Genomic DNA, 24,516 nt, shown 5'->3' with positions numbered 1-24,516 from the left:
TTTGTAATTATAATCTAAATTGAAAGTTTTTCACTAATTGTTGTGGAGTAAAAGGTACAATATTTACCTCTGAGATGTAGTGGTGTAGAAGTATAAAGTATTGACAATTTGACAAACTCAAGTAAAGTTGTACTTAAGTATAGGCTTAGTACTTGAGTAAATGTACTTAGTTACTTTCCTCCACTGGTTGTGTTGCACTACAGCTGGATACAGCTGCCTGAAGCCAAGTAACTTGTCTGAATGACAGGAAGCAGTAAAAAGCTACAATTTTTCCATTTCACATCTCCTAGCAACAGGCACATTAACAGACCCCTTTCAGCCACCTGGTAGACAAGTGGTCACTTGGCAAAAACACATGATCTCAACCTAGCAAACAACAAAGTTTGAACCATCCCGGAATGCATTACACACTGGGTAAGAAATGTAGAATGCTGCCCTTTTCAACCAACAAATATTACACCTCAACTAGTAACTACATGAACCCTACCCTATTCTAGGCATGTCATAATTGGCAAATATAAGGTGAAAATAGGCAAACATTTGGGGGAAAAAGTGATGATCTAGCTCACAACACTCACAATGCATCGTAAGCTTGTAGATATGAGCTATTTTCAGCAAAGACATTAAGGTATAGAGAGGGAAAAAGGAGGGGACCGAGTACAGATCCCTGGGGAACCCTGGTACATTAAGTGCATAGGGTTTAAGTGGTTAAAGTTCAACCGCATTTAGGGCAGAATGTCCAACAAGCCACATGCGTAAAATCACCAATCCAACTTGGAGAAACCCCTGCAAAGTTTTGTGAGGTTGCTTTGCTATTTGGCAAAGGTCCACAATGACTGTTTTTTTTTAAATAGCAGGCAGCGGTAGGCTATGCATGACGGCAAGTTTTCAGGTATTCTCACTTGATGAAGCAATACCTAACTGGATTAAGAGGCTTGGAGTTGGCCTCAAATGGGGTCAGGTATGTGGTGATTAACCCAAGCCTATCCATTAACCTGTCCCTGTTTTTAACATGACTTGAGGCTGTCTGCTGGATGCAGACACATAACACACAGAACAGACAAGCAGCAGGAAGTCGCACTACAAAACATCTCTCCAGAGTCACATGACTTGCATTTGGTTGGCATTTCATTACTCTTAACTGAATAGCTTCTGGGCTCTAGAATGGGGGAGGGGGGTCAGTGCAGTACAGTACAGTACATATTATTAATGGGAGAAAAGAGTCCCACCCTTTTGTACCAAAACAACTGAAATTAAACAGCAGTGTGACATGAGCTAAAAAAACTGAGCCAATACAATACAGTGTACAGCACAGTCTCAATTGTGAACTTTTACTTGATGCCTGCAAAGATATGCTTTTTTCAATAAAACTAACATGACCAATGAATGAGTTATGAATGAGTAGCAGAACAGCAGACACAAAAAAAAGTTGTCATAACATCAACATTGTCTTAAGGACAAGCTGTTGAACACATAATGAAAAACCATACGCTATATACATTATCTTACTAACTAAATTAATACTTTTCATAGATCTGTCACTCACCTATCCTGCGTGATCCGTGTCCCCACAGCAGGTCCTGGATCAGTGCTTCGGGCTTCCTGGAAGCAGAGGTTTGCATTAAAATGCTGTCCACCGCAGCACCACTCAGATTACTGTGTCTTAAAGCACTGAGGAAATCTCACAACAACTTAGACAAGAGTGGAGGTGGTGACCACTCCCAACGGAGGTACTGTAGAAATCCCCTGGGTCCTACACTCCTCTGAATACAAGAGGTTCTGCTTAGAATTTGTTTCAAAGCATTTCTTTTAATGTGAAGTTCAATTACATCACACAAAGCAGATTACAATCAAGCAAGACTCAAGCATGGGAATCAACTTCATTCACTGAGGAGGATATCATTCAAATCTCCTTCTAAAAACAAGTGCAACAGTCCGCTAAAGTCATGAACCTTGCAATAAAGTAGATCTATTTCTGTCAGCATTGAACAAAAATAAGCCTATGGTGATTCATTGGCAGGAAGATTTGTGATTTGCTGGGGACTTCGGGAGTGGGCTGGGGAGGTTACAGGCAGGTGATTAGGATAGCAGGCTCATCCAAGTGCAAGACGGGGGGAGAGTTTCTGTGGGAATGTGAGCCGGGTCACAGAACTGGACAGAATGGCTGAACATAGCCAAAGCTAGCAAGCAGAATAAGGTGGTCACTGATCAGGTAGGTGGGTGCAGGTGAGGGATAAAGTTTGAGTGAGGATTCTGTCTGGTTGGGAGCAACGGGGATGCTTCAGCAAAGAGATTGAGGAGGGGGGCTCAGTACCTCACCCCGGCCTCGACGTTGCTTCTTCTGGGAAAGCTTCCGCTCCAGACCCTGGATCTCCGAGTCCAGCTCAGCCTCAAACCGGCTCAGTTCAGAGACCAGGCTGGCCTGAGCCACAGCAGCGTTGGAGTCGAAAGGGTAAAGTTAAACAACTAATACATAATCAGATTATTTGGAGCTAACCAAGGCTGCTTTTAAACTATGTCGACAACACTGCTCACCTCTATCGAGGGGGAACGGGGATTCTCAGCTTGTTTTCTCAAGGGCAGATGATCCTACGGACAAAAAACAAACAAGCAAACAATATTTAGTAGTTGTTGGTATTTGAGTAATTTAGTACAAGGATCTTCTCAAGGAGAGATGTGCAGAGTTTTATTTCAAGGTTTTAATTAAAACTCTGCTGAGACAATATAAGGAGATTAAGATGCCAGTGGTACAAGGAAAGTATTAGCAAGCCATTGATATACATTAAAGAAACAACTTGACACTACTGGCACTATACTTTATAGCCTTAATCTATAATTGCATTACTATACCACCTGCTCTTTGTTTATGACTTGCAATTTGTGATGACTAAACATGTAGTTTACATCTATTATGTGTCTATTTGTGTTTACAAATATTGATATGAAACGTGCATTAATTATGAAATATGATGGCATATCAAAAGCAACAGCACTTATTTCCCATGCACAAAACAACTTATTTAAGAACTGTGGTGGAGCGATACTTCGGAAAGCCAAAGACATTCTGGATCTTTGGGACAGCTTGTCAGGCTGGACTGGAGCTCAGGTTGGCTTGTATAGACATCAGCACAAACAAGGGCTCAGGAAGCGCCCACAAGTATGTTTCTTCAGTCCAAATTATAGTGAACTTGATTTACTTAATTTAGTCTATAAGCACTATGACAGTCTGCCAAAGGCACTAAGAGGGCCAGCCAAAAACACAACATCAGCCAGCCAAAATTCCCTTCCTCCCTACTTTACAAAGACTTATGGGCCAATAACCCAGGCTTCCATCACATGATTCTATCAAGTACTACTTTAAAAGGTTTGGCTGGACAGGAACCACAGACTCCCTGCTCTTTATTTATTTTTTATTTTTTGCATGTTTCTTGGCTTAAAGTATTTCTCTTAAACACCCAAGCCTTTCCCTCGGTCAATAGTCATCTTCACTCTGATCACAACCCATGATGTCATTGTGAAGAACTGCAGCACCTGATATGGCCTGTGTGCTCATTGGTTTTATAAAGCCCTGTCCAGTGGGGATGGCAAGAAAGGACGACGACCCCATGGCTCCTGCCATCTAAAGGAAATTAAATAAGTCTTCATGCTGTGAGCCATTACTCACCACAAGAGGTTAACACCATAATACGGATCACAAGACGCCACAGCTCCCATGGGGGAGTGGAAACAAAGATTCCTTCTCTTCACACGCACAGACGCTCGGCTCAATTTGCACCAGATCTGGGACATTGTGACAAGAGCCATTCAAAAGCTAAGGCCCAGACAAATGCTCTGCTCTCTAAATCACCTGAGGTATTTATACACGGGGGAACGTACACATACCGTACACGAAAAAGGTGCAAACTCAATCACTGTACCTCGTGTCATAGTATCACTGTTACCAGGTTGTAAATGACTGATTTATAGTAGCATACAGTAGTAGCTCATGACAACCAAAACGTAACTCATGTCTATGTAGATAATTCTATGAGAGAATGGTACCCATAAGATCTCCTTTAATAAAAGCAAAAACAAGCACACAAGACAAAGGTGCACTGACCACTGAATGACCTTGCCTAAGAAGACTCTGTCAGGATTTCAATTGCACTCAACTGAAAGATTCCTGGGGTATTGACACAACTTAATCCATAGCGAAAAGCAGACCATCCTGTTTCACCCCAACAAACTCATGCTGAAGGAAGTATTGTAAAGGTTTTACAAGGCATTTCAATTTTCAAATCCAACAACCACTCATTATAAATCTTACAGCAGCTTGGAGGATTGTACCGACATGTTTTTCAGGAGAAACCAGGAAACCAACAGTGAACCGTACAAGAAAACATCTTTCAGAAATGACCAGGAAACATAAATGCAGGTCACCACTAGGAAACAAACATCCTGAATTTCTTTAGTAATCTGTGTGACATCATTGCTTTTTGGAATGGCCTCACCTGGCTGTGGTTTTCTGAGGCGGTGTTCTGTCCAGGCTCAAAGTCATATATGCTCTTGGGTTGAGGGTGCTGCTTTCCTGCATTTGACAGCTTATCTACATCTTTGCTCCTGAAAGACAACTCCCCAAAAAGCACACACACACACACACACACACACACACACACACACACACACACACACACACACACACACACACACACACACACACACACACACACACACACACACACACACACACACACACACACACACACACACACACACACACACACACACACACACACACACACACACAGCCCGTGGACAGCTATTAAATCATGGTTTCATTGTCAGTACCTGTAACAACAAATCCAAACTTGCCACCCCCACCCCCTATTGCTCACAGGCTGGATTGAAGCTGGTATTCACATAAAAGTCAAGGCATTAACTCACTTCCAGGCTTTCTCCAGTGGAAGGATCCAAAAACATTTAACACATTGTTATCCTCGTTTTTTTTGTCATTATTTCTTCAGGCTCATCAACCCAGCAATGTGTAAATGTATTGACATAAGCTGCTGCACAGTATTAATTTAACTTGGTTAGACTTAGTTTACAGAGTTAGAGGAACACTCAGAATTTTAGAGTGCACTGTATCTGTTTGATCAAACTCACCAATCGGGGAGTGCTCCATGTGGGTTCAATCTAAAGAGGTCCCTGTCTGTCTCGTTCCCATCTTCCGAATTGGCAGATGACTGGATCCCTGAGGATCAGAAGAATAATACGGAACAGTTTTAGGTGAAAACAGATCTATCATCTAGTCAACCAGGACCGTAGATACATTTAGAATTTGGTAGTGTAAGGGTTTTACTGACGTTCAGACGACCATCGCTTTGCATCCTCCAGCTCCTCAAGTTCTGGTAGACAGATAGGGCAAGAAGGGTTTAGGTACACAGAATACAGAATAATGGAGTTCACTTCAGTGCACTAAAAGTCATTCAAATGTAACCCTAACCCCCCCCCACTATATTTCACTTACAATTACATACATTGTCATTAAGTGCAATCAACAAGAAGGGGTCCATGCAGTTCTCATGGCCCAGTAGATCTGATCTGTCATAATCCTACAGCAATAACTAAAAAATGATGATGCTGTATTCAGTGGTTACATTCCAGAGGAATTATTATTAACCCAGAACTTAATTGGATTTCTTTTTCTATTGGGCATACGAATAACTTCAATAGCGTCAGGTACTGTACACTACAGTACGAGTTGATGGGTTGGCTAATTTGTGATTACTCCAACACAATGACCTCAGTTTTCTATTCATGAATACAACACATCAGTGGAATGATAACAATATCCTCTAAAACAGAGAAAATCCAGCCCGATGCACTCAAATCTTGGCAGGTCTGCAGTTATACGCCTAACCACACAAATAACGAGGTTTCAATTACGCACGCCGTAACCAGAGATAAATTAATAGCCTGATTTGGGATTCGAGTATATGGGAGAGATTATTGTAGTTAACGGGTAGCAACGCTGTAAGGCTGCAGGGTTCTTCTACTTTCCTCATGTCTTCTCTCAAATTATCTTCCTCCTGCATCAACTCACTTGCATGTGACATTGACGGAGAGGAATTCTCTCTGTGAGATTGAGCGAGTGTGTGAGAGGGGAGGGAGGGAAAGAGGAGGTTTCTTACCTTCAGTCTTCTTGTGGATCTGTCTGAACATGCTCTTGTACCAGTCTCTGGGCTTGTTCACACTCTGGTGAAGGACAGAAGGGGGTTGAGGAAAGCAAACAACTCTGCCGAATAGGGCTTTGAGAAATAACACAGTAGCAACATAGCAGGGAAATGACAGGCTCGCCTCAAAGCGACAGACTGCAATGTTTGTGGATGGTGTGTCCGAGAAGAAATCTATACAATGTTGCTGTTATTAGTACTATCACTATTATTACTATTATCACACATGGTATTTTATATGCATCTTACTGATCTAGAGGCGATGGGCATCCCAGTCTCATCCACAGGGCCAATCCCTGAGAATTTGATCAGCCTCTCCTCTCTGTTTGGAGCTGATCTGCGTGGCAAAGTGGTCGAGCCCATGGCTTGGACACCATTGGACAAACCTTCTGGTTTAAAAACCAAGAAGTCAATCGATAAGTGGTTATTGATGACATTTTACATTGTTCATGCTATAGTTATATGAATAATATACAGTATGCTAGTGACTTGCAGTATCTTTAGTAAGCCAGTAAACAAACTGTAGCACATTTGAAACATAACACATCCGTAAAGCCAAGCTATTGTACAACGTTACATTTAATTCAATTCAGATTTTATTTAGCATCTTGTAAACAGTGTGACAAAACGACAAGAAATGAATCACAGGGGCTCGACATCTCCCCTCACTGCCAGATGTTCCCTTTAATCAGATTGTTTTCTCTCTCTCTCTCTCTCTCTCTCTCTCTCTCATATTCCACTAATTGTGATTTGATTAGACGGCAAAGTAATCATTTAAAAATAAACAACATTACCATGTGTTTGAGATGGACCATAATATGAGCTAAAGCCAAAGCTAAGAGTTGTTGGGCCGGTCCCGTTTATCTCCGAGACCTGGGGTGGGGCAGAATGCATTTCAGTTCAAATAAAACCAAAACAGTGTCATGCAATATAAATTGTAAATATCAAAGACATGTTTTCAGTCCTATTCGACGATGATAAAAATATCTCTGGACTATTTCTGAGACCTTGAAAGGGGTATAAATATCCATCGGATAACAATACAATGTAATAAAATAAAATTAAATGTAATCCCGACAGACAATGTTCCATGGCCTTACATTTAAACTGTGATGCTTCACATTTCCACAGGGAGGAGCACTTGTATCCTGAATTCTATGAACATTTAACCTAAGCCAGACATAAACACTGTACACACAAGAGACAGTGCTACTTGCCTTGTGCTCCCCAGATGGCAGTCTTGCGGAGCGAAAAGGACTCAGTGGAGGAGTCGGAAGCCCAGGGGAAATGACCACCTCTTGGGTCACCTCTGGAGACGTTAGGAGCTGCTGCTGCTGACCCAACGGAGCTCCATCACCAGAGAAGACGATCCGTGAGCCATTCAGATGGTCAAACGCTTCCACCTGCTGCTGAACATAGAAAAGATTATAATGCAGTGGTTTTCAACATATCAAGGTCCATTATTTATTCTGCATTTGAGCCACAGACCACCGTTTGATGAGATTTAGCCTCTCAGACCCAAGACTTAGAATATTTTGTTGTCGTTGGATGAGATTTGGATGCTGTATTAGTTACCATAGGAGAGATGACAGCCAAACGTCGATCAAAATAACATTTAAAATTACAATAACAAGAAAATTCTTTAATTAAGTAATGCAGATCTTTAACAATAATTTAACTCTTGAGAGCGTGAAATGAAAACAAATGGACCCGTAAGGGTCCATTTGGTTTCATTTTACACTCTCAAGAGTTAAAGATCTATAAGGGTCCATTTGGTTACCGACTCTCCATCATTTAGCTGGGGACCACCTGGAACCCCCTCAAAGACCACTGGTGGTCCCCGGACCACTGGTTGAAAACCACTGTTCTAATTGGACAAAAAAAAATAACAATGCATGAACACAGCACTGGCATGCCCTCCTGTTGTCCTCCTTAGGCAAACAAAACTGTCTCAGGGAGGTCATGATAACTTGTTAGCGACATAGCCTTTCCTCTGGAGAGAAAAAAAAACACCGGGAAGTCCCCTAATGAAAGGGGCCCTAAGGGGCCCTAATTTATTTAAAACAGCGCCAGTGGGAAGTGCCGTTCCACCCACTTCATCATCATCTCTTGCAGCGGCGTGCAGAAAGGCCTCATTGAAGGTGCAGAACAGGGCTCTGAAACAGGAGAGGCCCATTATGAGCCCATTAACTACCTATTCAGCAGGCCTGCCTATTCTCAGGCCAGGAGGCGGAGCGGGGGCCGAGGGGGTCGGGAAGGGGTCGGCCATGTCAACCTCAAAGTCCTGCAGCATTATAAAAAAAAACTCCCCTGCTCCTCTGGTCTCCATGGTGACTGTTCCACCCCTCAAACCTTTGTTTGCTGATGTCTGGTCTACCTCGATCTCCCCTCTCTCTACTGTGGGTATCAGTGATGTTATGTTTAATTTATTTCTAATCATAGGATAGTGTTGCTCACAAACAGATTTTCAACAAAAACAAAAAACAACGTGTCACATTTCTTTGTTGAAAATCAGTTACTTTTGACCAGCGACACTGTCATATGACACAGTATTAGGTTGAGTCAGTCACCTCTGTGTGGATGTTGGAGGTCATGGGACACTCCTGTGGCCAAACGTTAATCACTTGCCGTCCCTATTTTGGGCATGTCATAGGGGAAAGGTTTAACCTTTTTACATTTCATATCATTATTATTATATTATTACACTATTCTTTTAAAAATGTTGATACATGAAATCAAAAAATAGGGCACAAGTGGTTAACCGTGAAACGAATTCCCCAAAGGTGTTTGGGTCACATTGTGACCCAAAGTAGGCCATTTTCAAGGAAATGTTATCCTGTTCATAAAATAGAGTTGTCTTTTTAATAGGGTAAGTGATATTCTTTTGTTAAAATAATAAATATCTCTATATTCTGAAAGTACTCATTGCTATAGAGTGTTTGTTCAGTAACAGGACAGGAGTCTCCTTGTCTCTCCAGCTCTTTGGTAAACAGAAAACACATTTTCATTATCAAGTTTATCCAATCAGGAGAGAGAACTCACACAGGATACAGGACAAACAAGTGACATTGGAAGTGATGACACAAAGAAATGAGCAGACAAAATTGGAACTGTAACACTACAACATGTAAGCTGATAAATGGGTGCTGATTGGCTGAAAATGTGCAACCCCCCTGAAAAAGTTTTTTCTGTTTATTAAAGAGCTGGAGAGACAGGGACGCCCCTGTTACCGAACAAACACTCTATAGCAATAATTACTATCAGAAAATAGTGCTTAAACCTTTTAACAAAAAACGTTTTGTTTTCTCCAAAAAAATCACTTACCCTACCTTTAATGTTACCACTGTGTCATCTTGGCCTTCACATAAAAGTGCATTTGTCCAACAAATGGTGTCAGCATGTTTTGAAGAGAACTGATATGGCATTAGTCCAAAAGGACAACAAAATAGCTTTACCTGAGACTGCATATCATCTGTTATGATCCTTGTATCAGATGCTGTATAAAGTAATCCCACCCAGCATCAGAGGAATCTGCAAAGAAAAACAAGACATTTATTTTGAACACATACCCCTCCTCTCGCATGAAGATGGTCTTTATTTTTAATTGCCATTTACAATGATCAAAAACAGATAAATAATCTCATTTAGCCTAGCGTGTCCAACATTTAAAAACATATACAAGCAAATGGAGATTGATGTTTGACTCCAGCAACAAATGGGTGCAGGGAGGGTTTCTTTTGGCCTTCATCCAATTGGAGCTATTTTCAACTGTGACCTGTTTCATCACACTTGTTTGTCTTTCTTTCGAACATTAGATTATTCTTAATTTGTGCATCACATGACGTGCAGAAATGTGGTTATCTGATGAGCTGCAAAGATGTCAGCCTTAAGCATCCATGGTGTCAGCGTCTGAGTTTGTTTTGTACAGTATACAGTATACTTGCTGCACTCTTGATATGCTGATGCTGCAACAGGCATGAAGAATTATTTTAATTACTAATACGACATCTGAAATCTTCTTTTCTGTTAGATCTCTCAACACCTAAAGACGGGTTGTACCGTCTTTAGGTTAATCCATGTGATAATACAAATAAAGACAGGGCCTCATCTTTGTGTACCTTACAAATTCCTAAACTGATCTGAGCCCATCAATTCTAAAGTTCAGCTAAATGTTTGAGTCTGAGTCATTATTAGTTTGGTGAGCTCCCAAAACGTCCCTTCAACCACAAATCAAATATTCCTAAACTAAGTTGACATGTGTTCCATTATACAACTTTCCAAAGTGGGACATTTATCATCACTGTCCTTTCCTTGTTACCAACGCAAAAGGCCATCCAAAACAATGGCTGTGACTCACAATGTCTGCTTCTTTCCTGCCATGCTGTCCAGGAAAGAGCTACGGAACCAAGTGTCTGGACAACAGTGGTGGACAAAGTACTCCAGTCCAGTACTTGAGTCAAAGTAGTCAAATATTACTCAACTACAAGTGAAAGTTGTTCTGTCAAATTTGTACTTGAGTTAAAGTACTACGGTAAAATCCCCATTCTAGACTGCAGGCTGCCTAGAGAGGGTGGTCCAAAGACTACAGCTGAAAATAAACATAAGACTCAGCATAATCATATGTCATTATGATTTACTTGCAAAGCAAGTATATTCTGTTGTGCGGATATGCAGAAGTAGGAAACCCCTCCGTGGCAGTAACATAATGACATTTCTAAACGAATGTGATAACGTGATGATGTTTATAGTGTCACCCAGAGCCTTCCAATGAGGTGCCAGAACGTCATCACGTTATCACGTTTGTTTAGAAAAATCATCACGTTACCAGTCCGAATAAGGGTATTTACATCACGTAGGATTTCCTCCTACTTCCGTATATCCGCGCAACAGAATATAATAGCTTTGCAAGTAAATCTTAGTAGTTAAAATGGCATATATGATTATGTATTCTGTTTCACAAGACAAAGTACTTGTGCACGATATAACTGAATTGGCTGAAAATGCTCTAACAAGTCTTATGTTTATTTTCAAGCTGCACTTTTTCTGCTGGAAGTGAAAATCCCCATTCAAGACTGCAGGCTGCCAAGAGGGCAGGCCAAAGACTACAGCTTACGTACATCACTGGTCAGTGGTCACACAACCCCCAAAAAATTGATTATCCGGTTCTAGGCAGCACAGAAGGGGGGACTTTTCTTATTTCCACACAACAGCTCTAAGGTATATAAAAACATAGTTTAATGGTGAAAATGAGTGGTATTCCCCTTTAAGTATTCAAAAGTAAATGTTTTTTAAATACATATTACAAGGTACATTTCATTTTTAATATCAATGCATTGCTGTAAAAAAGTTTGAAAACGTTCCAAATTCAAATATTTTCCAGAATCTCCCCCCCCCCCAAAAAAATAAAAGCAGATCTACAAGCTTGCGTTGTGACGCATTGTGAGCTTATAGATCTGCTATTTCCACTATACTAGAAGTTCACGCTCCTACACAGCCCTCACATCTAGAGTTCGGGTCGCTCCGCGGCCCTCACACCTACATCGCAATCCGACCGATATGTCTGAGTCATAGTGTCAAGGATTTGTCAGAGTACCCGTTGTACCCGCCTGTCTGTGTCCCTTTTGTCCCCATATATGAAAATATGTACCTCCCTAGAAATTAGTAAAATAACAATATTTGTCTTTGAAATGTAGTGGAGTAAAAGTCAAAAGTATCCAAAAATACAAATACTCAAGTAAAGTAGAGATACTCAAGAGATGTACATGTACTTTGTTACTGTCCACCACCGGAAAGAACTAAGGACCTGAGTGTCTGGACAGTCTGGAGAAAGTCAGCCACTGAAAACTGAGACCAGGACCTAATCAATGGCACCTTGGAAAATCAGATTAAGCCTGCTGTTTCAACATCAAAGGCCTGAAGGATTGAGAGGGAGGCCATTTCCGCTCATGTACAAGGCACCTCTAATCTACAGTGGCTCAGACGGCCCATAATAGAGTTGGCATGGAAACCAAATCAAAGACCTGCACAGTCCTGGCTTCTGCTGCTCATACAGGAACAAAGTATTGATACGTGCTGCTGAGCGTGTCCATTTGTATCAGGTCAGCTTTCTCCATTTTATGCATGAGCATTTAAAGTTGGGCTGTTTTTGCATTGTGTGTGATGCCTCGGCCTGGCTGGGCATTACAACGAGAGGCTCTATGCACAGCAGCCATATTTGTCCTCTTCCTTACTTCCTTCACAGGTCTTACCAATTATACTAATTAAGGTTCTGTTCCATTCTGGTCAAACAGAGTCAGGCAGTATAAGACATGTGAAGGAAGTAAGGAAGACTAAGAGGCCTAATTAATTTCCAATATGGCTACTGTGCATAGAGCCGCCAGGGAAGGAGGGCAATCCAGGACCCCAGAGTTGCTGAGAAACATTGAAGCCCAGGGCCGCATTAAGACCCCTCAGGGCCGTGGAACACTACAAAATCGAAGGCCCCCCCAGTCGCGTAATTTCATGCGCAGTGCAACCCCAGTGGCCAAAGCTGGAACTGCAGGCGGGCGAAATACATGCATGAGCAAAAAATACTGAGATATTATAAATATATATAATATAATATAAATATGTAAACATATTATACATAAATACATATGCATTTACATATAAATATGCATCTCCAGTGTATTTAATAAATATCTCACGTTCATGGCTCGACACACAGGCTCGTTCATGGGGGCAGTTTGTGACGTAGGACGCAAAAAGGACACTAGTGCGCCTGCTCATAACTCTATGGCCGCTCAAAACAACTCAATATCGACCCAATATTTCTACTTCCAGCAGACTTCCGGGGGCTTCAAAACGCCACTGAGCAATTTCATTGAAATTAATAGCTGGGGGCGGGGCAATCTGCCCTCTAGTTATATTATACCTCTATGGGGCAATATCTGTTGCCTCACTAGCGACTCCTACAGGTTGGTATTCCTATGAGAAATAGCGTGTACCTTTGCATGCAGAGCGGCCTTAACGTCACACATATCAGAGGAGAGAGACACATGGTTGTCTGTGCTTTCCCTAGGACTGAATAGGGAGAAAAAGAAAGGAAAAAAGAAATGTCAAAAAGAAAAGAAAAGTTGGGCTGTTTCCCCTCTTTCAATAAAGCTGCAAAGTTAAAAGTTGGATTATCCATGACAATCAAGGATAGACAATTATCATTAAGTCAGCCATTCACTATTAACTTATGTTAGGGTTAAGGACGGCAAGCGTTAGGTTTTCAAATCAACTTTGTGGTTGTTTTCCTGCGAAAATGATGACGAGTTCTGGCCGTTTAGGAGGAAAGTAATGAGTGAACTACTTCTGCAGGCAGAGAGCAGTCCAAGAGCAGTTGGACTGATGAGTTTTCCATGTGGTCTGGGTAACAGTGAGCATTAGTGTCTATAATGACTGTGGTCAAGACCTAGACAGCTATAGGCACTGTGCCCTCGCACAGCACAAAGCTCATAAGATGGTAGAATGATAGAATCAGTGTTAGTGGTTCCAGACAACAATGTCATCATATCTGAGTCACCATCTCCCAATAACCCATTTTATACAACAGGGAAAATACAGGAAATGGGGGATTGTGCAATAATACCATCACTGCTCAGACATAACACAGATGCTATCATCGCTGAACACAGACCCAATCAGGTCATTATCATAACAACAATATAAATAAAGTGAAATCTCAAACAACTGCCTGATGCGTACACAGTAAAATCCTCAGTTGAATGACAATTCATTGACTTGAATCAAGCTTTCAACTCAAGTTAATAAAGAAAGTTAATTGAAACCCACTGATAGGCTACACCATAAAATACATTACTGAACTGTAATTCTACTTTTGTATAATTAATCCATTATTAGACAATTAAGCAAAGAGTTTAATCAATTAAGCAAAGAGTGTAATAGCGCCCTGTTATAGCGCCACCATGAGGCCAATTTCAAATATTTGTGTCTCGTGCACATGCAAGGTTTCATGCCGATCAGTCCAATGGTACCGGAAATTAACTGTTAAAAGACAGAGGGACGGACGGAAAGAGTCACAGGAGTGAAAACATAATCCCTCACCTTCGGCCGTTCCGGCCTCCTGGCGGGGATATTAAACAAATGACCTATAGGCTACTATAAAAATGAGCAAATGGCTTGATCATGTGAAGCACTTTGTAAATGTGACTGTATTTAAAGTTTGACATCCCCCTCCTTGTGGTTCTGTGACCCTCAGTGGCAGGCTACCTGTTCGCTCGCTGACTAGAGCCGAACCAACATCGGGTTAGGGTTAGGACTTAAAAATCTGGCATATGTCGGGCTCTATCGCTGACATTCACTTCTCAGTGACAACTGGATAACTTGATGTGTAATCCATTGGCATCTTCAACATAGTCTTTCCACACAGCCCTAATTAATTCAATACTCCTGAAGGGCAAACAATAGAGCTCCTTTTCCCCCACCCACACACTGCTGCCATTCAAGCCCCTGCAGCACCCACTATAGTGCAAGACAGCTGCCCTCTGTTTGCCAAAGGCATTGCATTTCATCAAGTATGATGCTGCTCGAAAGATATGTCAAATATCATTGCTAATGAGATACAGAATCCAAATGCAATAGCCAACTGTAATGCCAGTAGTATAACAATGGTATTTGACTGTGGAGGGATGCCCTCAGTCAAATCAGCACATTGTCAATGATACACTGCATAAACACAGCATCATACAGTGACCACGCAGGTTAGTTCTGACCCGAGACACACACCTTAACCACATCAGCCCTGGCGTTCAAATATATATACAGTTTATATATATATATATATATATATATATATATATATATATATATATATATATATATATATAATTATAATATTCATTTTTTAAACATAGCAAAAATAGCAACCTCTACGAGATCTACTACTTTAGCTACGGTATTTGTTGTATGATTAAATATATGGGGCTTAAGTTGTTGATGGGGACATCATTTTTGCAATAAATATATAGTTCATAAGAAGTAATTACAATGTTCATGTTACAATGTTATTTTACACAAATTCTGCATGCAATTTGACATCCAGATTTGCTATTACTTCAGTTTAGAACTGCCAGAACAGCTACATGTACAGGACTTCTATGCAGCTGTAACATCCTGGCAATGGCTTGAGCCAAAAAACATTCTTATTTGTGTGTGCCTGCATGTTTGGGCTCCACATCCCTCGTTCCCAAGTCTGGGGAGTTCGTTCCAACAAAGAAATCCTCCAGCGCCAATAGCCCCTACGCATTCCCCCGCTATGCGCACCAAACACAATCATACCTAATAAGGTAAAATCAGGACACAACCAGTAACCCTCACCAAAAATCACTTTCTAGAACACTCACTCTCCCTGGGTTTGTTAAGAATGCTCCATACATACTTATCTGATTATTCATATCTGATTTTATTGAGCCTCAGCGGGACAGCTCTCCAAGTCACACACTAGACTTGTGGGTGACTTGGTACAATCTCTCTGAAATAAATTGGCCCTGACGGGGACATGTTTATCCATAATTCGTCTTTTAATGTTTTTTTTCCATTAATGCCCTACAGTATCGTATACACTATGACACTGTTGTGTAAAAGTAGACAAAATATAAGTTCTCAAAAACAAACATTGGGCATTACAACGCATTGTGAGCTTATAGTGCATACAATGTTTCTGTCCGACAGCGGTGATATTATGTAAAATATATCTTAATTACGTTCAATAACAACGCATTCCTAACCCTTTATAAGTTGAGAAACCCATAATCATCACTAGGCTATCTGAAGGGGGTGCGGGTGGGATGGGGGGTAAGAGAGACCATAATGCCATAAAAGGACTGTGTGATCTCATCTCTCAAGATGATCTCAACTCGACGCCACACTGGGATGTTTCTTGTAACCTTGATGTCTCAGTCTAGACAGAACACCTGCATTCTGCACGTTTCCTGCTTATTGCAGATGGAGTGCATGTTGTGGAACATTTCAGCAATGCCTTCCCTACACAGGGCAAATGGGGACATTGGCAGTGAAAGGATAATTGAGGACATGGGGGGAAGATTGAGGCATCTGCGATTTCTGTATGGAAATCGCTGCCTTTGAACATCACTGGCCAAAGGGAACATCCTCCAGGCCCCAGAAGAGCTGGACCAGATGTCACGCTCTGTAAACTAAACCAGTAAATGGAAAAGAGGCATTCCTCACCAGCTTCATACTGTACACCTCAACTGAAGATCAGCCAACATTCAAAGAGTATATAAGGGAATTAAAACAATGACATGAGAGTTTTTTGTTTTGTTATTTTGTGTCTCCAGGAAGGAGTAAATGAGGAAGCAGGGATTTGTATGTGTTGACTTGATGAACTAAACTGAGTTAGTCAGCAACTCGGGGTTTCCCATTGAGTCAGGATTGAGTTCACCCTGACTCAATGGGAGGAATCCAAGACCCGGAATAGCAATGTGTAGTCATTACAAAAATAATGACAGTATTTCGGGGAAAAAATACTCATACATGCAAATATTCACAGGCCAAATACGAAGATATTAGTCAATTGTACATATGTCATGAAAGGGCGAGACCAATACTCCCCCTTTTCCTTAATCTTATTGCTCAATAGTTGCCTAGTTACACATACAGACTATTAAAGTGCACTAGTAGCGTGTTGTAATTCTTACAGTGTGGCAACAATATCAGCTGGTAAAGAAATGAGTGAACTGTGAACTGTACTGCCACTCTGCACCTGCTATTCCTTTGCTGTCCTATCTGCTCCTCTCCTTCCATAGAAGAAAGGAGCCAGGTTTTTTTTTTCCGTGACTGAGCCTACCCTGTGATGGCCTCTTGTGACCCCACATAATACGTGGGGTCACAACTTAGGTCATAGCTTCTTGCATTGTTCTCACAGGGAGAGGGTGTCAAGACGACCACACATAGAGCCCAGTGAAGAACTGTCATGATCTTGATGGTGAACCCTGATCACTTAGGTCAGTTAGTTGCTATGTCCAGCAGTTCACAGTTACTTATAGGGTGTCAATCTGCAATAGGGCTGAAATGATTAATCAAATAATAGACTAGTCGATTCAAAATTCTGAATATGTTTACCAAAATGTAAAAGCTTGTCTTCGTTCCATATTATAAAAAGAAAAGTTGTTTTTTGACTGCTGGGTAAAGATACTAAACCTTTTTAAAATGCCTGTATTGGTTCAGAAAACGTGTTATGATAATTTTGTACTTCATTACTTTATTTGACCATCTTTTTATAGTCGAAATGAATCACAGACAAAAAGAATGGAAATATAATCAACTGATCAAATAATCGTTAGTTCCAGCCTTCCTCTGCCATAAGAATAAGAAACAATATGCTTTCCTTATTATATCAGTCACTGGATTTCAACTATCACTGGAGGCAGAGAAAATGAAGATTAACAACAACTATTATCATTGCAGTGGAACTGCATGGGGAACTGTAAGCAAAATGCCTAAATGGGTATTTGATAGCATAACCTATTTGAAACTGCATTGTGCCATACAACAAGTAATCAAACAGTGACATTTATTGTAGTCATTAGCTTGGGTGACCTCCTGCATCTCAGTGGATGTGGAGAACAACAGAGGGACTAGTTAATCATTGACCGCAGAAGGTGGGAACTTTGTTGCTCTCGGACTACATTTTTTCCTAATAGATGACAGAAAACGGGCCAAAAAGCCTGTCTGTTTGCACAAGGTGGTCATTTTGTTTGGTTTAGCACCGTCTGCAGCATAGTTGACCTGAAAAACACTTGCATTAATACTGTCTAACCATCCAAATAAATCTAAACACACTGCATGATCTTCTAATGGAATGTTTACTTCCCGGATGTTATCGTGTAACTCAGTGCTCGCTCTGGACGGATCTGCTCTTATCAAACAATCTCACGCAACGTCACTCATGCCTGATAGGTTGCATAAGAGGATCATAAAACCAAAAAGATCCTGCCTAGTCCAAGGCTGCATGGGGAAAGTTAATTACACACAGATTTGATGATGTTGGTGTTAATGACTAAGCATATTAAGGTGAGTCACCATGTTGTTATGTGAGAGATGTGGAGCTTGTGAGAAGTTCTGCAAGGTCGATTACGGACCCAGCACCTTCCCTCCTCTGCTTCCACTCTGCAACTTGGCAGATGTGAACAAACACAGCCATAGACCATACAAGGTCCTGCAGCTGCAAGTTTATGATATGTGGTTATTGGAGGATACACACATTTATCAAGAGGGAAGTATTCCACCTCCATGTATGGTGCTCCTTCACCAGAACTCTACAGGAGGAGTCAGGGCTGGTGTGTGCTACTGTACTTGTCAATGCAGATGCAATGTGCATCTAGCAGGATCAAGCAAGATACAAGATACAAGATACAAGATACAAGATACAAGATACAAATAGTTTCTCTGTAAGTGGGGCTGCCAGAGGGCACCACAGGGATTGTGTAAGGGGGAAATCATATCCCCGGGCACTTGCCCACTGCTCCTAATAGTTATAGGATGGGTTAAATGCAGAGGACAAATTTCACATTATGTGCAAATATACTGCGACAAACAATACCCTAAAGTTATGCTGACCATTATTATTATTATAATAATAATAATTAATATTATTATTAGATTATTGTGCCAGTTTAATTTGCGACCTGGCGTCTCTATTTTCGGCATGTCATTTTTGTCAAAACTTTAAATAAATCTATCTAATGAAATTTTTAGTATGTTCAAAAAGAGAAATAACTGCAAATGTACAAGCCCACACACAGCGCATCACGCTGCAATGTGTGAGCTTGTAGACCAGCTATTTTGGGGTCTTTTTTAAGAGCCACTTCGCATTAGGGGGGCTGCAGCCAGAGACCACAGAGGCTATTTGAGTGTCCTTGGCATGGAAATGTTGTTTGAGAAGCCATGCTCCATGGAGGTCCATGCACAGATATGAGCTCTCAGAAAGAAAGAAAAGTCAGGAACATTATATAACAAAAGGAGATGCAGATGTTTTAAAATGAATTGAAATCATTACAACGATCCAATCAATTATATGTCTGAATGTATACTTGTATGAGGGAATAATTAAATACGGAACAACAATCACATGCATGCACAACTGTCCTTTTGGTTATTCATTTGAATATAGGCTTTGGAGAGTGTGGGGCCAGATGGACCCCCAGTAATGTTACAAAGGAAATCAGAGCAGGGTGTGGAAATGATCCTGACAGTAAGAGAAGCCTCTAAGTGATGGTTGGGTCGACCTGGGTAGCCATGAGGCACAATGTTTCTGTGGCAGGATGGGAAACTGGCTTGACACAACACAGAATTGCATCACTGCCAAAATCCCCGGACCCAACCTAACAACTGTCAGTACACAGGCATGCACAACGGGCAGCAATAACAAATAACACTGCCAACAGTACCCTCCCTCTGGTCTGGTACTCCTGTGCAGAATGTTACGCCTTGGAGATGCAATCACCTCCACTTGCCCAAAAGCCAAAATTGAATTAACCAAGTAAGCCAACACCCACAGGACTGTCTCGACATCAAAACAACCCATTTCAGATCGCTCAGTGTGGCCACGAAGAGGGCGATTTCTTCAGGTACACTCACAAGCCTTCCTTCTGCGTGGCTATCTTCAGTCTGTTTTTAAGGCTATATGACAAATGCCTGGTAAAGTCTGCAGAAATAATCCTGTGATGCAGCATGTAAGCCCCGAGGAGTCAGCCGAATTACCCAACCCTTGAACAAAAACAGCCAATCATATGATCATTATAGTTGCTATGTCAAGATTATTATCTGGTGAGAGAAAAAGTAATCTGTAACATCCCGTAGTCTCGTGGGAAAGAGGGTACTCACCTACGACATGAACCCACCACAAAGACTTGTCTGCTCAGTGGTGCATGCAAACACAATATTTCAAAAGGGAGTCCTATGCTGCTCGCTCGCTCACTCTCTCTCTCTCTCTCTCTCTCTCTCTCTCTCTCTCTCTCTCTCTCTCTCTCTCTCTCTCTTAGAGCTAGCGCACAATCTCTCTCTCTCTTTAACTTTCTCCCTGTCACTCTCTTTCTGACTTGCTCTCTCTCTCTCTCTGTGTATTTCCCCCTCAGTGCGCGCTCCGCCTGTGAAGGACTTCCCGGTTGACAGGCATCGCCATAGCAACCCCTGGACCCTGTTCAAAAGGCAACCCTCCTCTTGGCCTGTCAGCGCTGGGCTCCTCCTTCAGTAAGGAGGGCCCATTGTTGTGATGAGGTGATATTTCACAGTGCAGGGTTAACGAAAGGGGAGCGCAAATAGTTAATCAACTCAGCCTCCGAGCCATTCCCAAACCAACCCTGCTCTCTCAACTGTCTCACTCTCTCCTATGCCTATACAGATACCTTATATATATATACATTGTGCAACATCGTAACACATCAGAATCAGAACACACACACACACACACACACACACACACACACACACACACACACACACACACACACACACACACACACACACACACACACACACACACACACACACACACACACACTCACTCACTCACTATGGGCAAGGTCTGTGACTAGTTGAAGAGATGCTCACTTGTTATAAAAGTGCTGGTCTGACTCATTACACTTTGACACAGTCCACCCTCATGGATTCCACTGAAACCAGTTTGTTCTAATCCCCACATTATGCACACATGTCAAGTACTGTCTGTGATACTGTGCATATGTATGTTCTCTCCAGCACATTATAAGAGTGGAATAAGTATTTAAAGCAGAACATAACAGGCTGGGATGAATGCTGATAGTGGAATGTGTCCGATCAGAAATACACACCTATAGGACACTACAACAGGTTAAGGTAATCAAACCACACAACCGGCAACAAACAATAACAAGCACGTTCTCAAATTCCTCAGCTTCTCTCTAAACCACACTGAACTAATTGGGAACTAGGATTTCCAGTTTGCCCGCAGTCCTTGCCAGTGAAGACAAACAGAAAAAAGAGAAAAGGAAAAAAAACTGACGTGCTGACAGGCTTGTTTTGACCTTGTTCTGGTGTCTCTCCAACATCAGGTACACTGAATCACATGTTGTTGCTATAAGCATTCCAGTTGTCCAATCAGGACACTTTCTGAGATGAACTTTAACATCCTACAGAGCAATAAAATGATGATCTAGCAAGAGAGCAAGAGATGAGCTGGCAAAGCTCAAAGCTGTCCACGTGTATCTATCTCTAATTGAGTCTGCATGTGTGTGAGCATGTGTGTGTCTTGTGTGTCTGTGCTGTGGGTGTACACACTGTACGGGTGAGATGAAGTGAGAGAGAGAGAGAGATTGAGAAATAGAGAGAAAAAGAGAGAGACGAGAGGGTGAGAGAGAGAGAGAGAGAGAGAGAGAGAGAGAGAGACAGACAGACATACAGAGAGAGTGAGACACACAGAGAGAGAGAGAAAGAGAGAGAGAGAGAGAGAGAGAGAGAAAGAGAGAGACAGACAGATTGAGAGTGTATGCCTCCAGGCCAGTGCCAGGTTGGAATTGAAGGAGTCAGCTCTTTTTAATAATTCAGCGGTCTGGCTTGGTACAGCGAAACTCAGGCAAACTATCCATATCCATTTACCCAGCATGCACCACTGCTCACATGCTTGTTTTTGCCAAACAGTTGAGCGACTGAACCTGAGAGAGGAGGAGCTGAGGAGAGAACTGAGGCTTTAACAGGGGCTGTGTCCAGCAGGACTACACAGTGAAACCCAGAGCGTCACTTTAACTTAACGGTGAGAGGAGTTCACACTCTCAAGGTTAAATGAACACTCCAGACTTCACCGTGTTCTAGACGCGTGCCCCGCTGTGAACACATCTGCCTCCCTGTCATCTTGTCAGCTAAATGACTTAATCACGCAAGAAGTGATTGAGGCTTGGGCTCAGGACCAAACACCTCTCTCACAAATGCTCAGTGTTACCCAATAGTTTTTGACCACATCATTTATAAACACAAAGTCCTCTCCTTTCTTTGCCTCTGTCATTGATAACTTGTTGTAACTTGTACAACTTTAAAATATATAATTAGTAGAGGAGGGGGAAGTTGTAAGTCCTCACACCTCTCTGTTCATTGAGAAGGATGAATTCCTGCATAGACCTACACCACATTGTGTCCTCATGGTTAAAGGCCAGGCTATTGTCCTCTCACAGCGAGCGGTATGTACCAGCATGTTACTATGGAGCAACCATGCAGCTCATTAAAAGCCAGACAGTCCAATATTCCAGCAGATGACTAAAACATTACATAAATCTGTTACATAATCATAAACTACATCACTTGATCACTATAAACCTGTGACCCCCCCCCCCCCACACACACACACACTCACTACTTCATAATCTGTCAAATTACTGTCATTATAGCTTCTCTCCAGATATGAAGGCCTCATTTGTCAGACAGTCCAAGATTCCAGCAGATGAATAAAACATTAAATAATTATGTTACATAATCATAAACTACAGCACTTGATATCACTATAAACCTGTGAAGCCCCCCCCCCCCCCCCCCCCCACACACACACACACACACACACACACACACACACACACCACACACATTACTTCATAATCTGTCAAATTACTGTCAATCATAGCTTCTCTCCAGATATGAAGGCCTCATTTGTATCTGTGTCATTTGCGTCATCCATATCGCGAGACACGGTGAGGTAGTGCTGATGGAATGCCTTTCAGGACAACACAAAAGCACCAGGGTTTATTTCACCAGTAAACAACATTCTCTCCTGAGCCAGCCCAGCATCCCCACCAGGTCTCTTGGTCACTATGCTGTCTGATGAAAACAAACTTTCCTGGTATAGTCATACAGTGTAATCACCCCTGGATGAGCTTGTAGATGCTATTTTTGAAAAATCTTGAACATGTACATTTGTACAAATCTTTGAATACAAATACTTTTTGAAACAACATTTTTTAACTCAAATCTTTGCTTCTGGGAAGGGGGGGGGGGGTCCCTGGAACAACATAATGTTGATGGGTAAAACCCTCATAACCAAAATGATATGTATTTGGCCGCCGACTGTTCCAGGGACCCCCCTCCGACGCAAAGATTTGAGTTAAAAATGTTGTTTCAAAAAATATTATGTATTCAAAGATTTGCACCAATGTTCAAGATTTTTCAAAAATAGCAGATCTACAAGCTCGCATCTGCTGTTTGTTAATAGCCCAAAGTATAAAATAATGGTTATAGCTAAATATTCTAAAATGACACGTTCCCAGATTGAATGGGGTTAAGAAGCCTCTTTACTCAGTGCACATAACAGCACCCTTGAGAGGGTGAGGTGACAGGGTAAACAGGCTCACTGCCATATCCAAATATAGCATGATAATGGTCCTTATCTCAAAGCCAGTTATGATAACAGCTGGCTGTCACATCATCTATTTACGTATTTTGGTTTTGCCATTATAAATGGCTGATTGAATGAACAAACACACACACACAAATGCTTTCATGTAGCAGCAAGTATAGCATGCAGGTATTACAGAAGACATTATGGACCAAAGCGACAACCACAGCAATGAGAGAAATACGTTCTGAGATGGAGGTCTGACAAAATAATCACATTCTGAAATAGACAGCAAAAGACTTAACATTAGACAACTCAACTGTTGCACAACAACATTCTGGCAAAAGTAAAGGGCAAAAGAAGAGAGCACCTACATATCCTTTGGGCTCACGGATCATCTTATCAGGCAGCGAGTGCTAGAGGATAACAGAACGATTGGTCTTGTAAAGGATTGGATCAGTTCACAATCAAGTCAACCAAAGTCAACAAGTTTCAATTCTTGATCTAATAACTTTGATGATGAAATTCTATATTCCCCTACTGATTCTGTCTTGAAGGATTTTTAAATTGAATTGACCTTTAACCCTGGTTCTAGCCTTGGTGTGTAAAGTAGCAGTACTTACAGAGCAGTGCAGGCTGAGCAATGAGGGCTCTTCAGTGCAGAGGGACAGAGGAAGAGAATGAGAATGAAGGAGGGTGGGAGGGAACCACTGCAGCGCTGCCTCTCTCTCTCTCTCTCTCTCTCTCTCTCTCTCTCTCTCTCTCTCTCTCTCTCTCACACTCTCTCTCTCTCTCTCTCTCTCTCTCACTTATTCTCTCTCGCTTTCTCAGGCCAACAGGGTGTCTTTTATCTTCAGCGAGTGACTCAGCTTGGGTCTGAGTGTTTGACTGCCCATGTGTAGGCGTGTATGTGTATGTCGATATGTGTGCATGTGTGTTGTGTTT

The 24,516-nt window shown here is 41.7% G+C and overlaps 1 protein-coding gene across 15 annotated transcripts in view; it reads right to left on the bottom strand.

Annotated features, from left to right (window-relative positions):
• The window catches only part of sorbs3 (sorbin and SH3 domain containing 3), a 31,146-nt gene extending 6,868 nt beyond the window's left edge, over positions 1 to 24,278 (bottom strand). For 4 of the 15 annotated variants that reach the window (XM_084056037.1, XM_084056047.1, XM_084056043.1 and 1 more), the window contains exons 1-13: positions 20,103 to 20,337; positions 9,668 to 9,743; positions 8,783 to 8,845; positions 7,430 to 7,621; positions 7,007 to 7,085; positions 6,462 to 6,601; positions 6,171 to 6,234; positions 5,343 to 5,384; positions 5,143 to 5,230; positions 4,491 to 4,599; positions 2,536 to 2,589; positions 2,315 to 2,422; positions 1,547 to 1,602 (exon numbers count right to left, since the gene is read on the bottom strand). In XM_084056037.1, the coding sequence (XP_083912163.1) occupies positions 1,547 to 1,602; positions 2,315 to 2,422; positions 2,536 to 2,589; positions 4,491 to 4,599; positions 5,143 to 5,230; positions 5,343 to 5,384; positions 6,171 to 6,234; positions 6,462 to 6,601; positions 7,007 to 7,085; positions 7,430 to 7,621; positions 8,783 to 8,845; positions 9,668 to 9,679 (1,007 nt within the window). In that variant the 5' untranslated portion in view covers positions 9,680 to 9,743; positions 20,103 to 20,337. Of the gene's footprint in view, positions 1 to 1,546; positions 1,603 to 2,314; positions 2,423 to 2,535; positions 2,590 to 4,490; positions 4,600 to 5,142; positions 5,231 to 5,342; positions 5,385 to 6,170; positions 6,235 to 6,461; positions 6,602 to 7,006; positions 7,086 to 7,429; positions 7,622 to 8,782; positions 8,846 to 9,667; positions 9,744 to 20,102; positions 20,338 to 24,194 lie in introns of those variants that run through there. The other 11 variants (XM_084056044.1, XM_084056046.1, XM_084056045.1 and 8 more) reach the window with 11 other exon arrangements.
• Positions 24,279 to 24,516: the final 238 nt, after the last annotated feature.

The sequence above is a fragment of the Gymnoscopelus microlampas genome, assembly GCF_963454915.1.
Source record: "Gymnoscopelus microlampas genome assembly, chromosome: 4".
Classification (NCBI taxonomy): Eukaryota; Metazoa; Chordata; class Actinopteri; order Myctophiformes; family Myctophidae; genus Gymnoscopelus; species Gymnoscopelus microlampas.
This window is presented reverse-complemented; position numbering and strand designations above follow the sequence as displayed.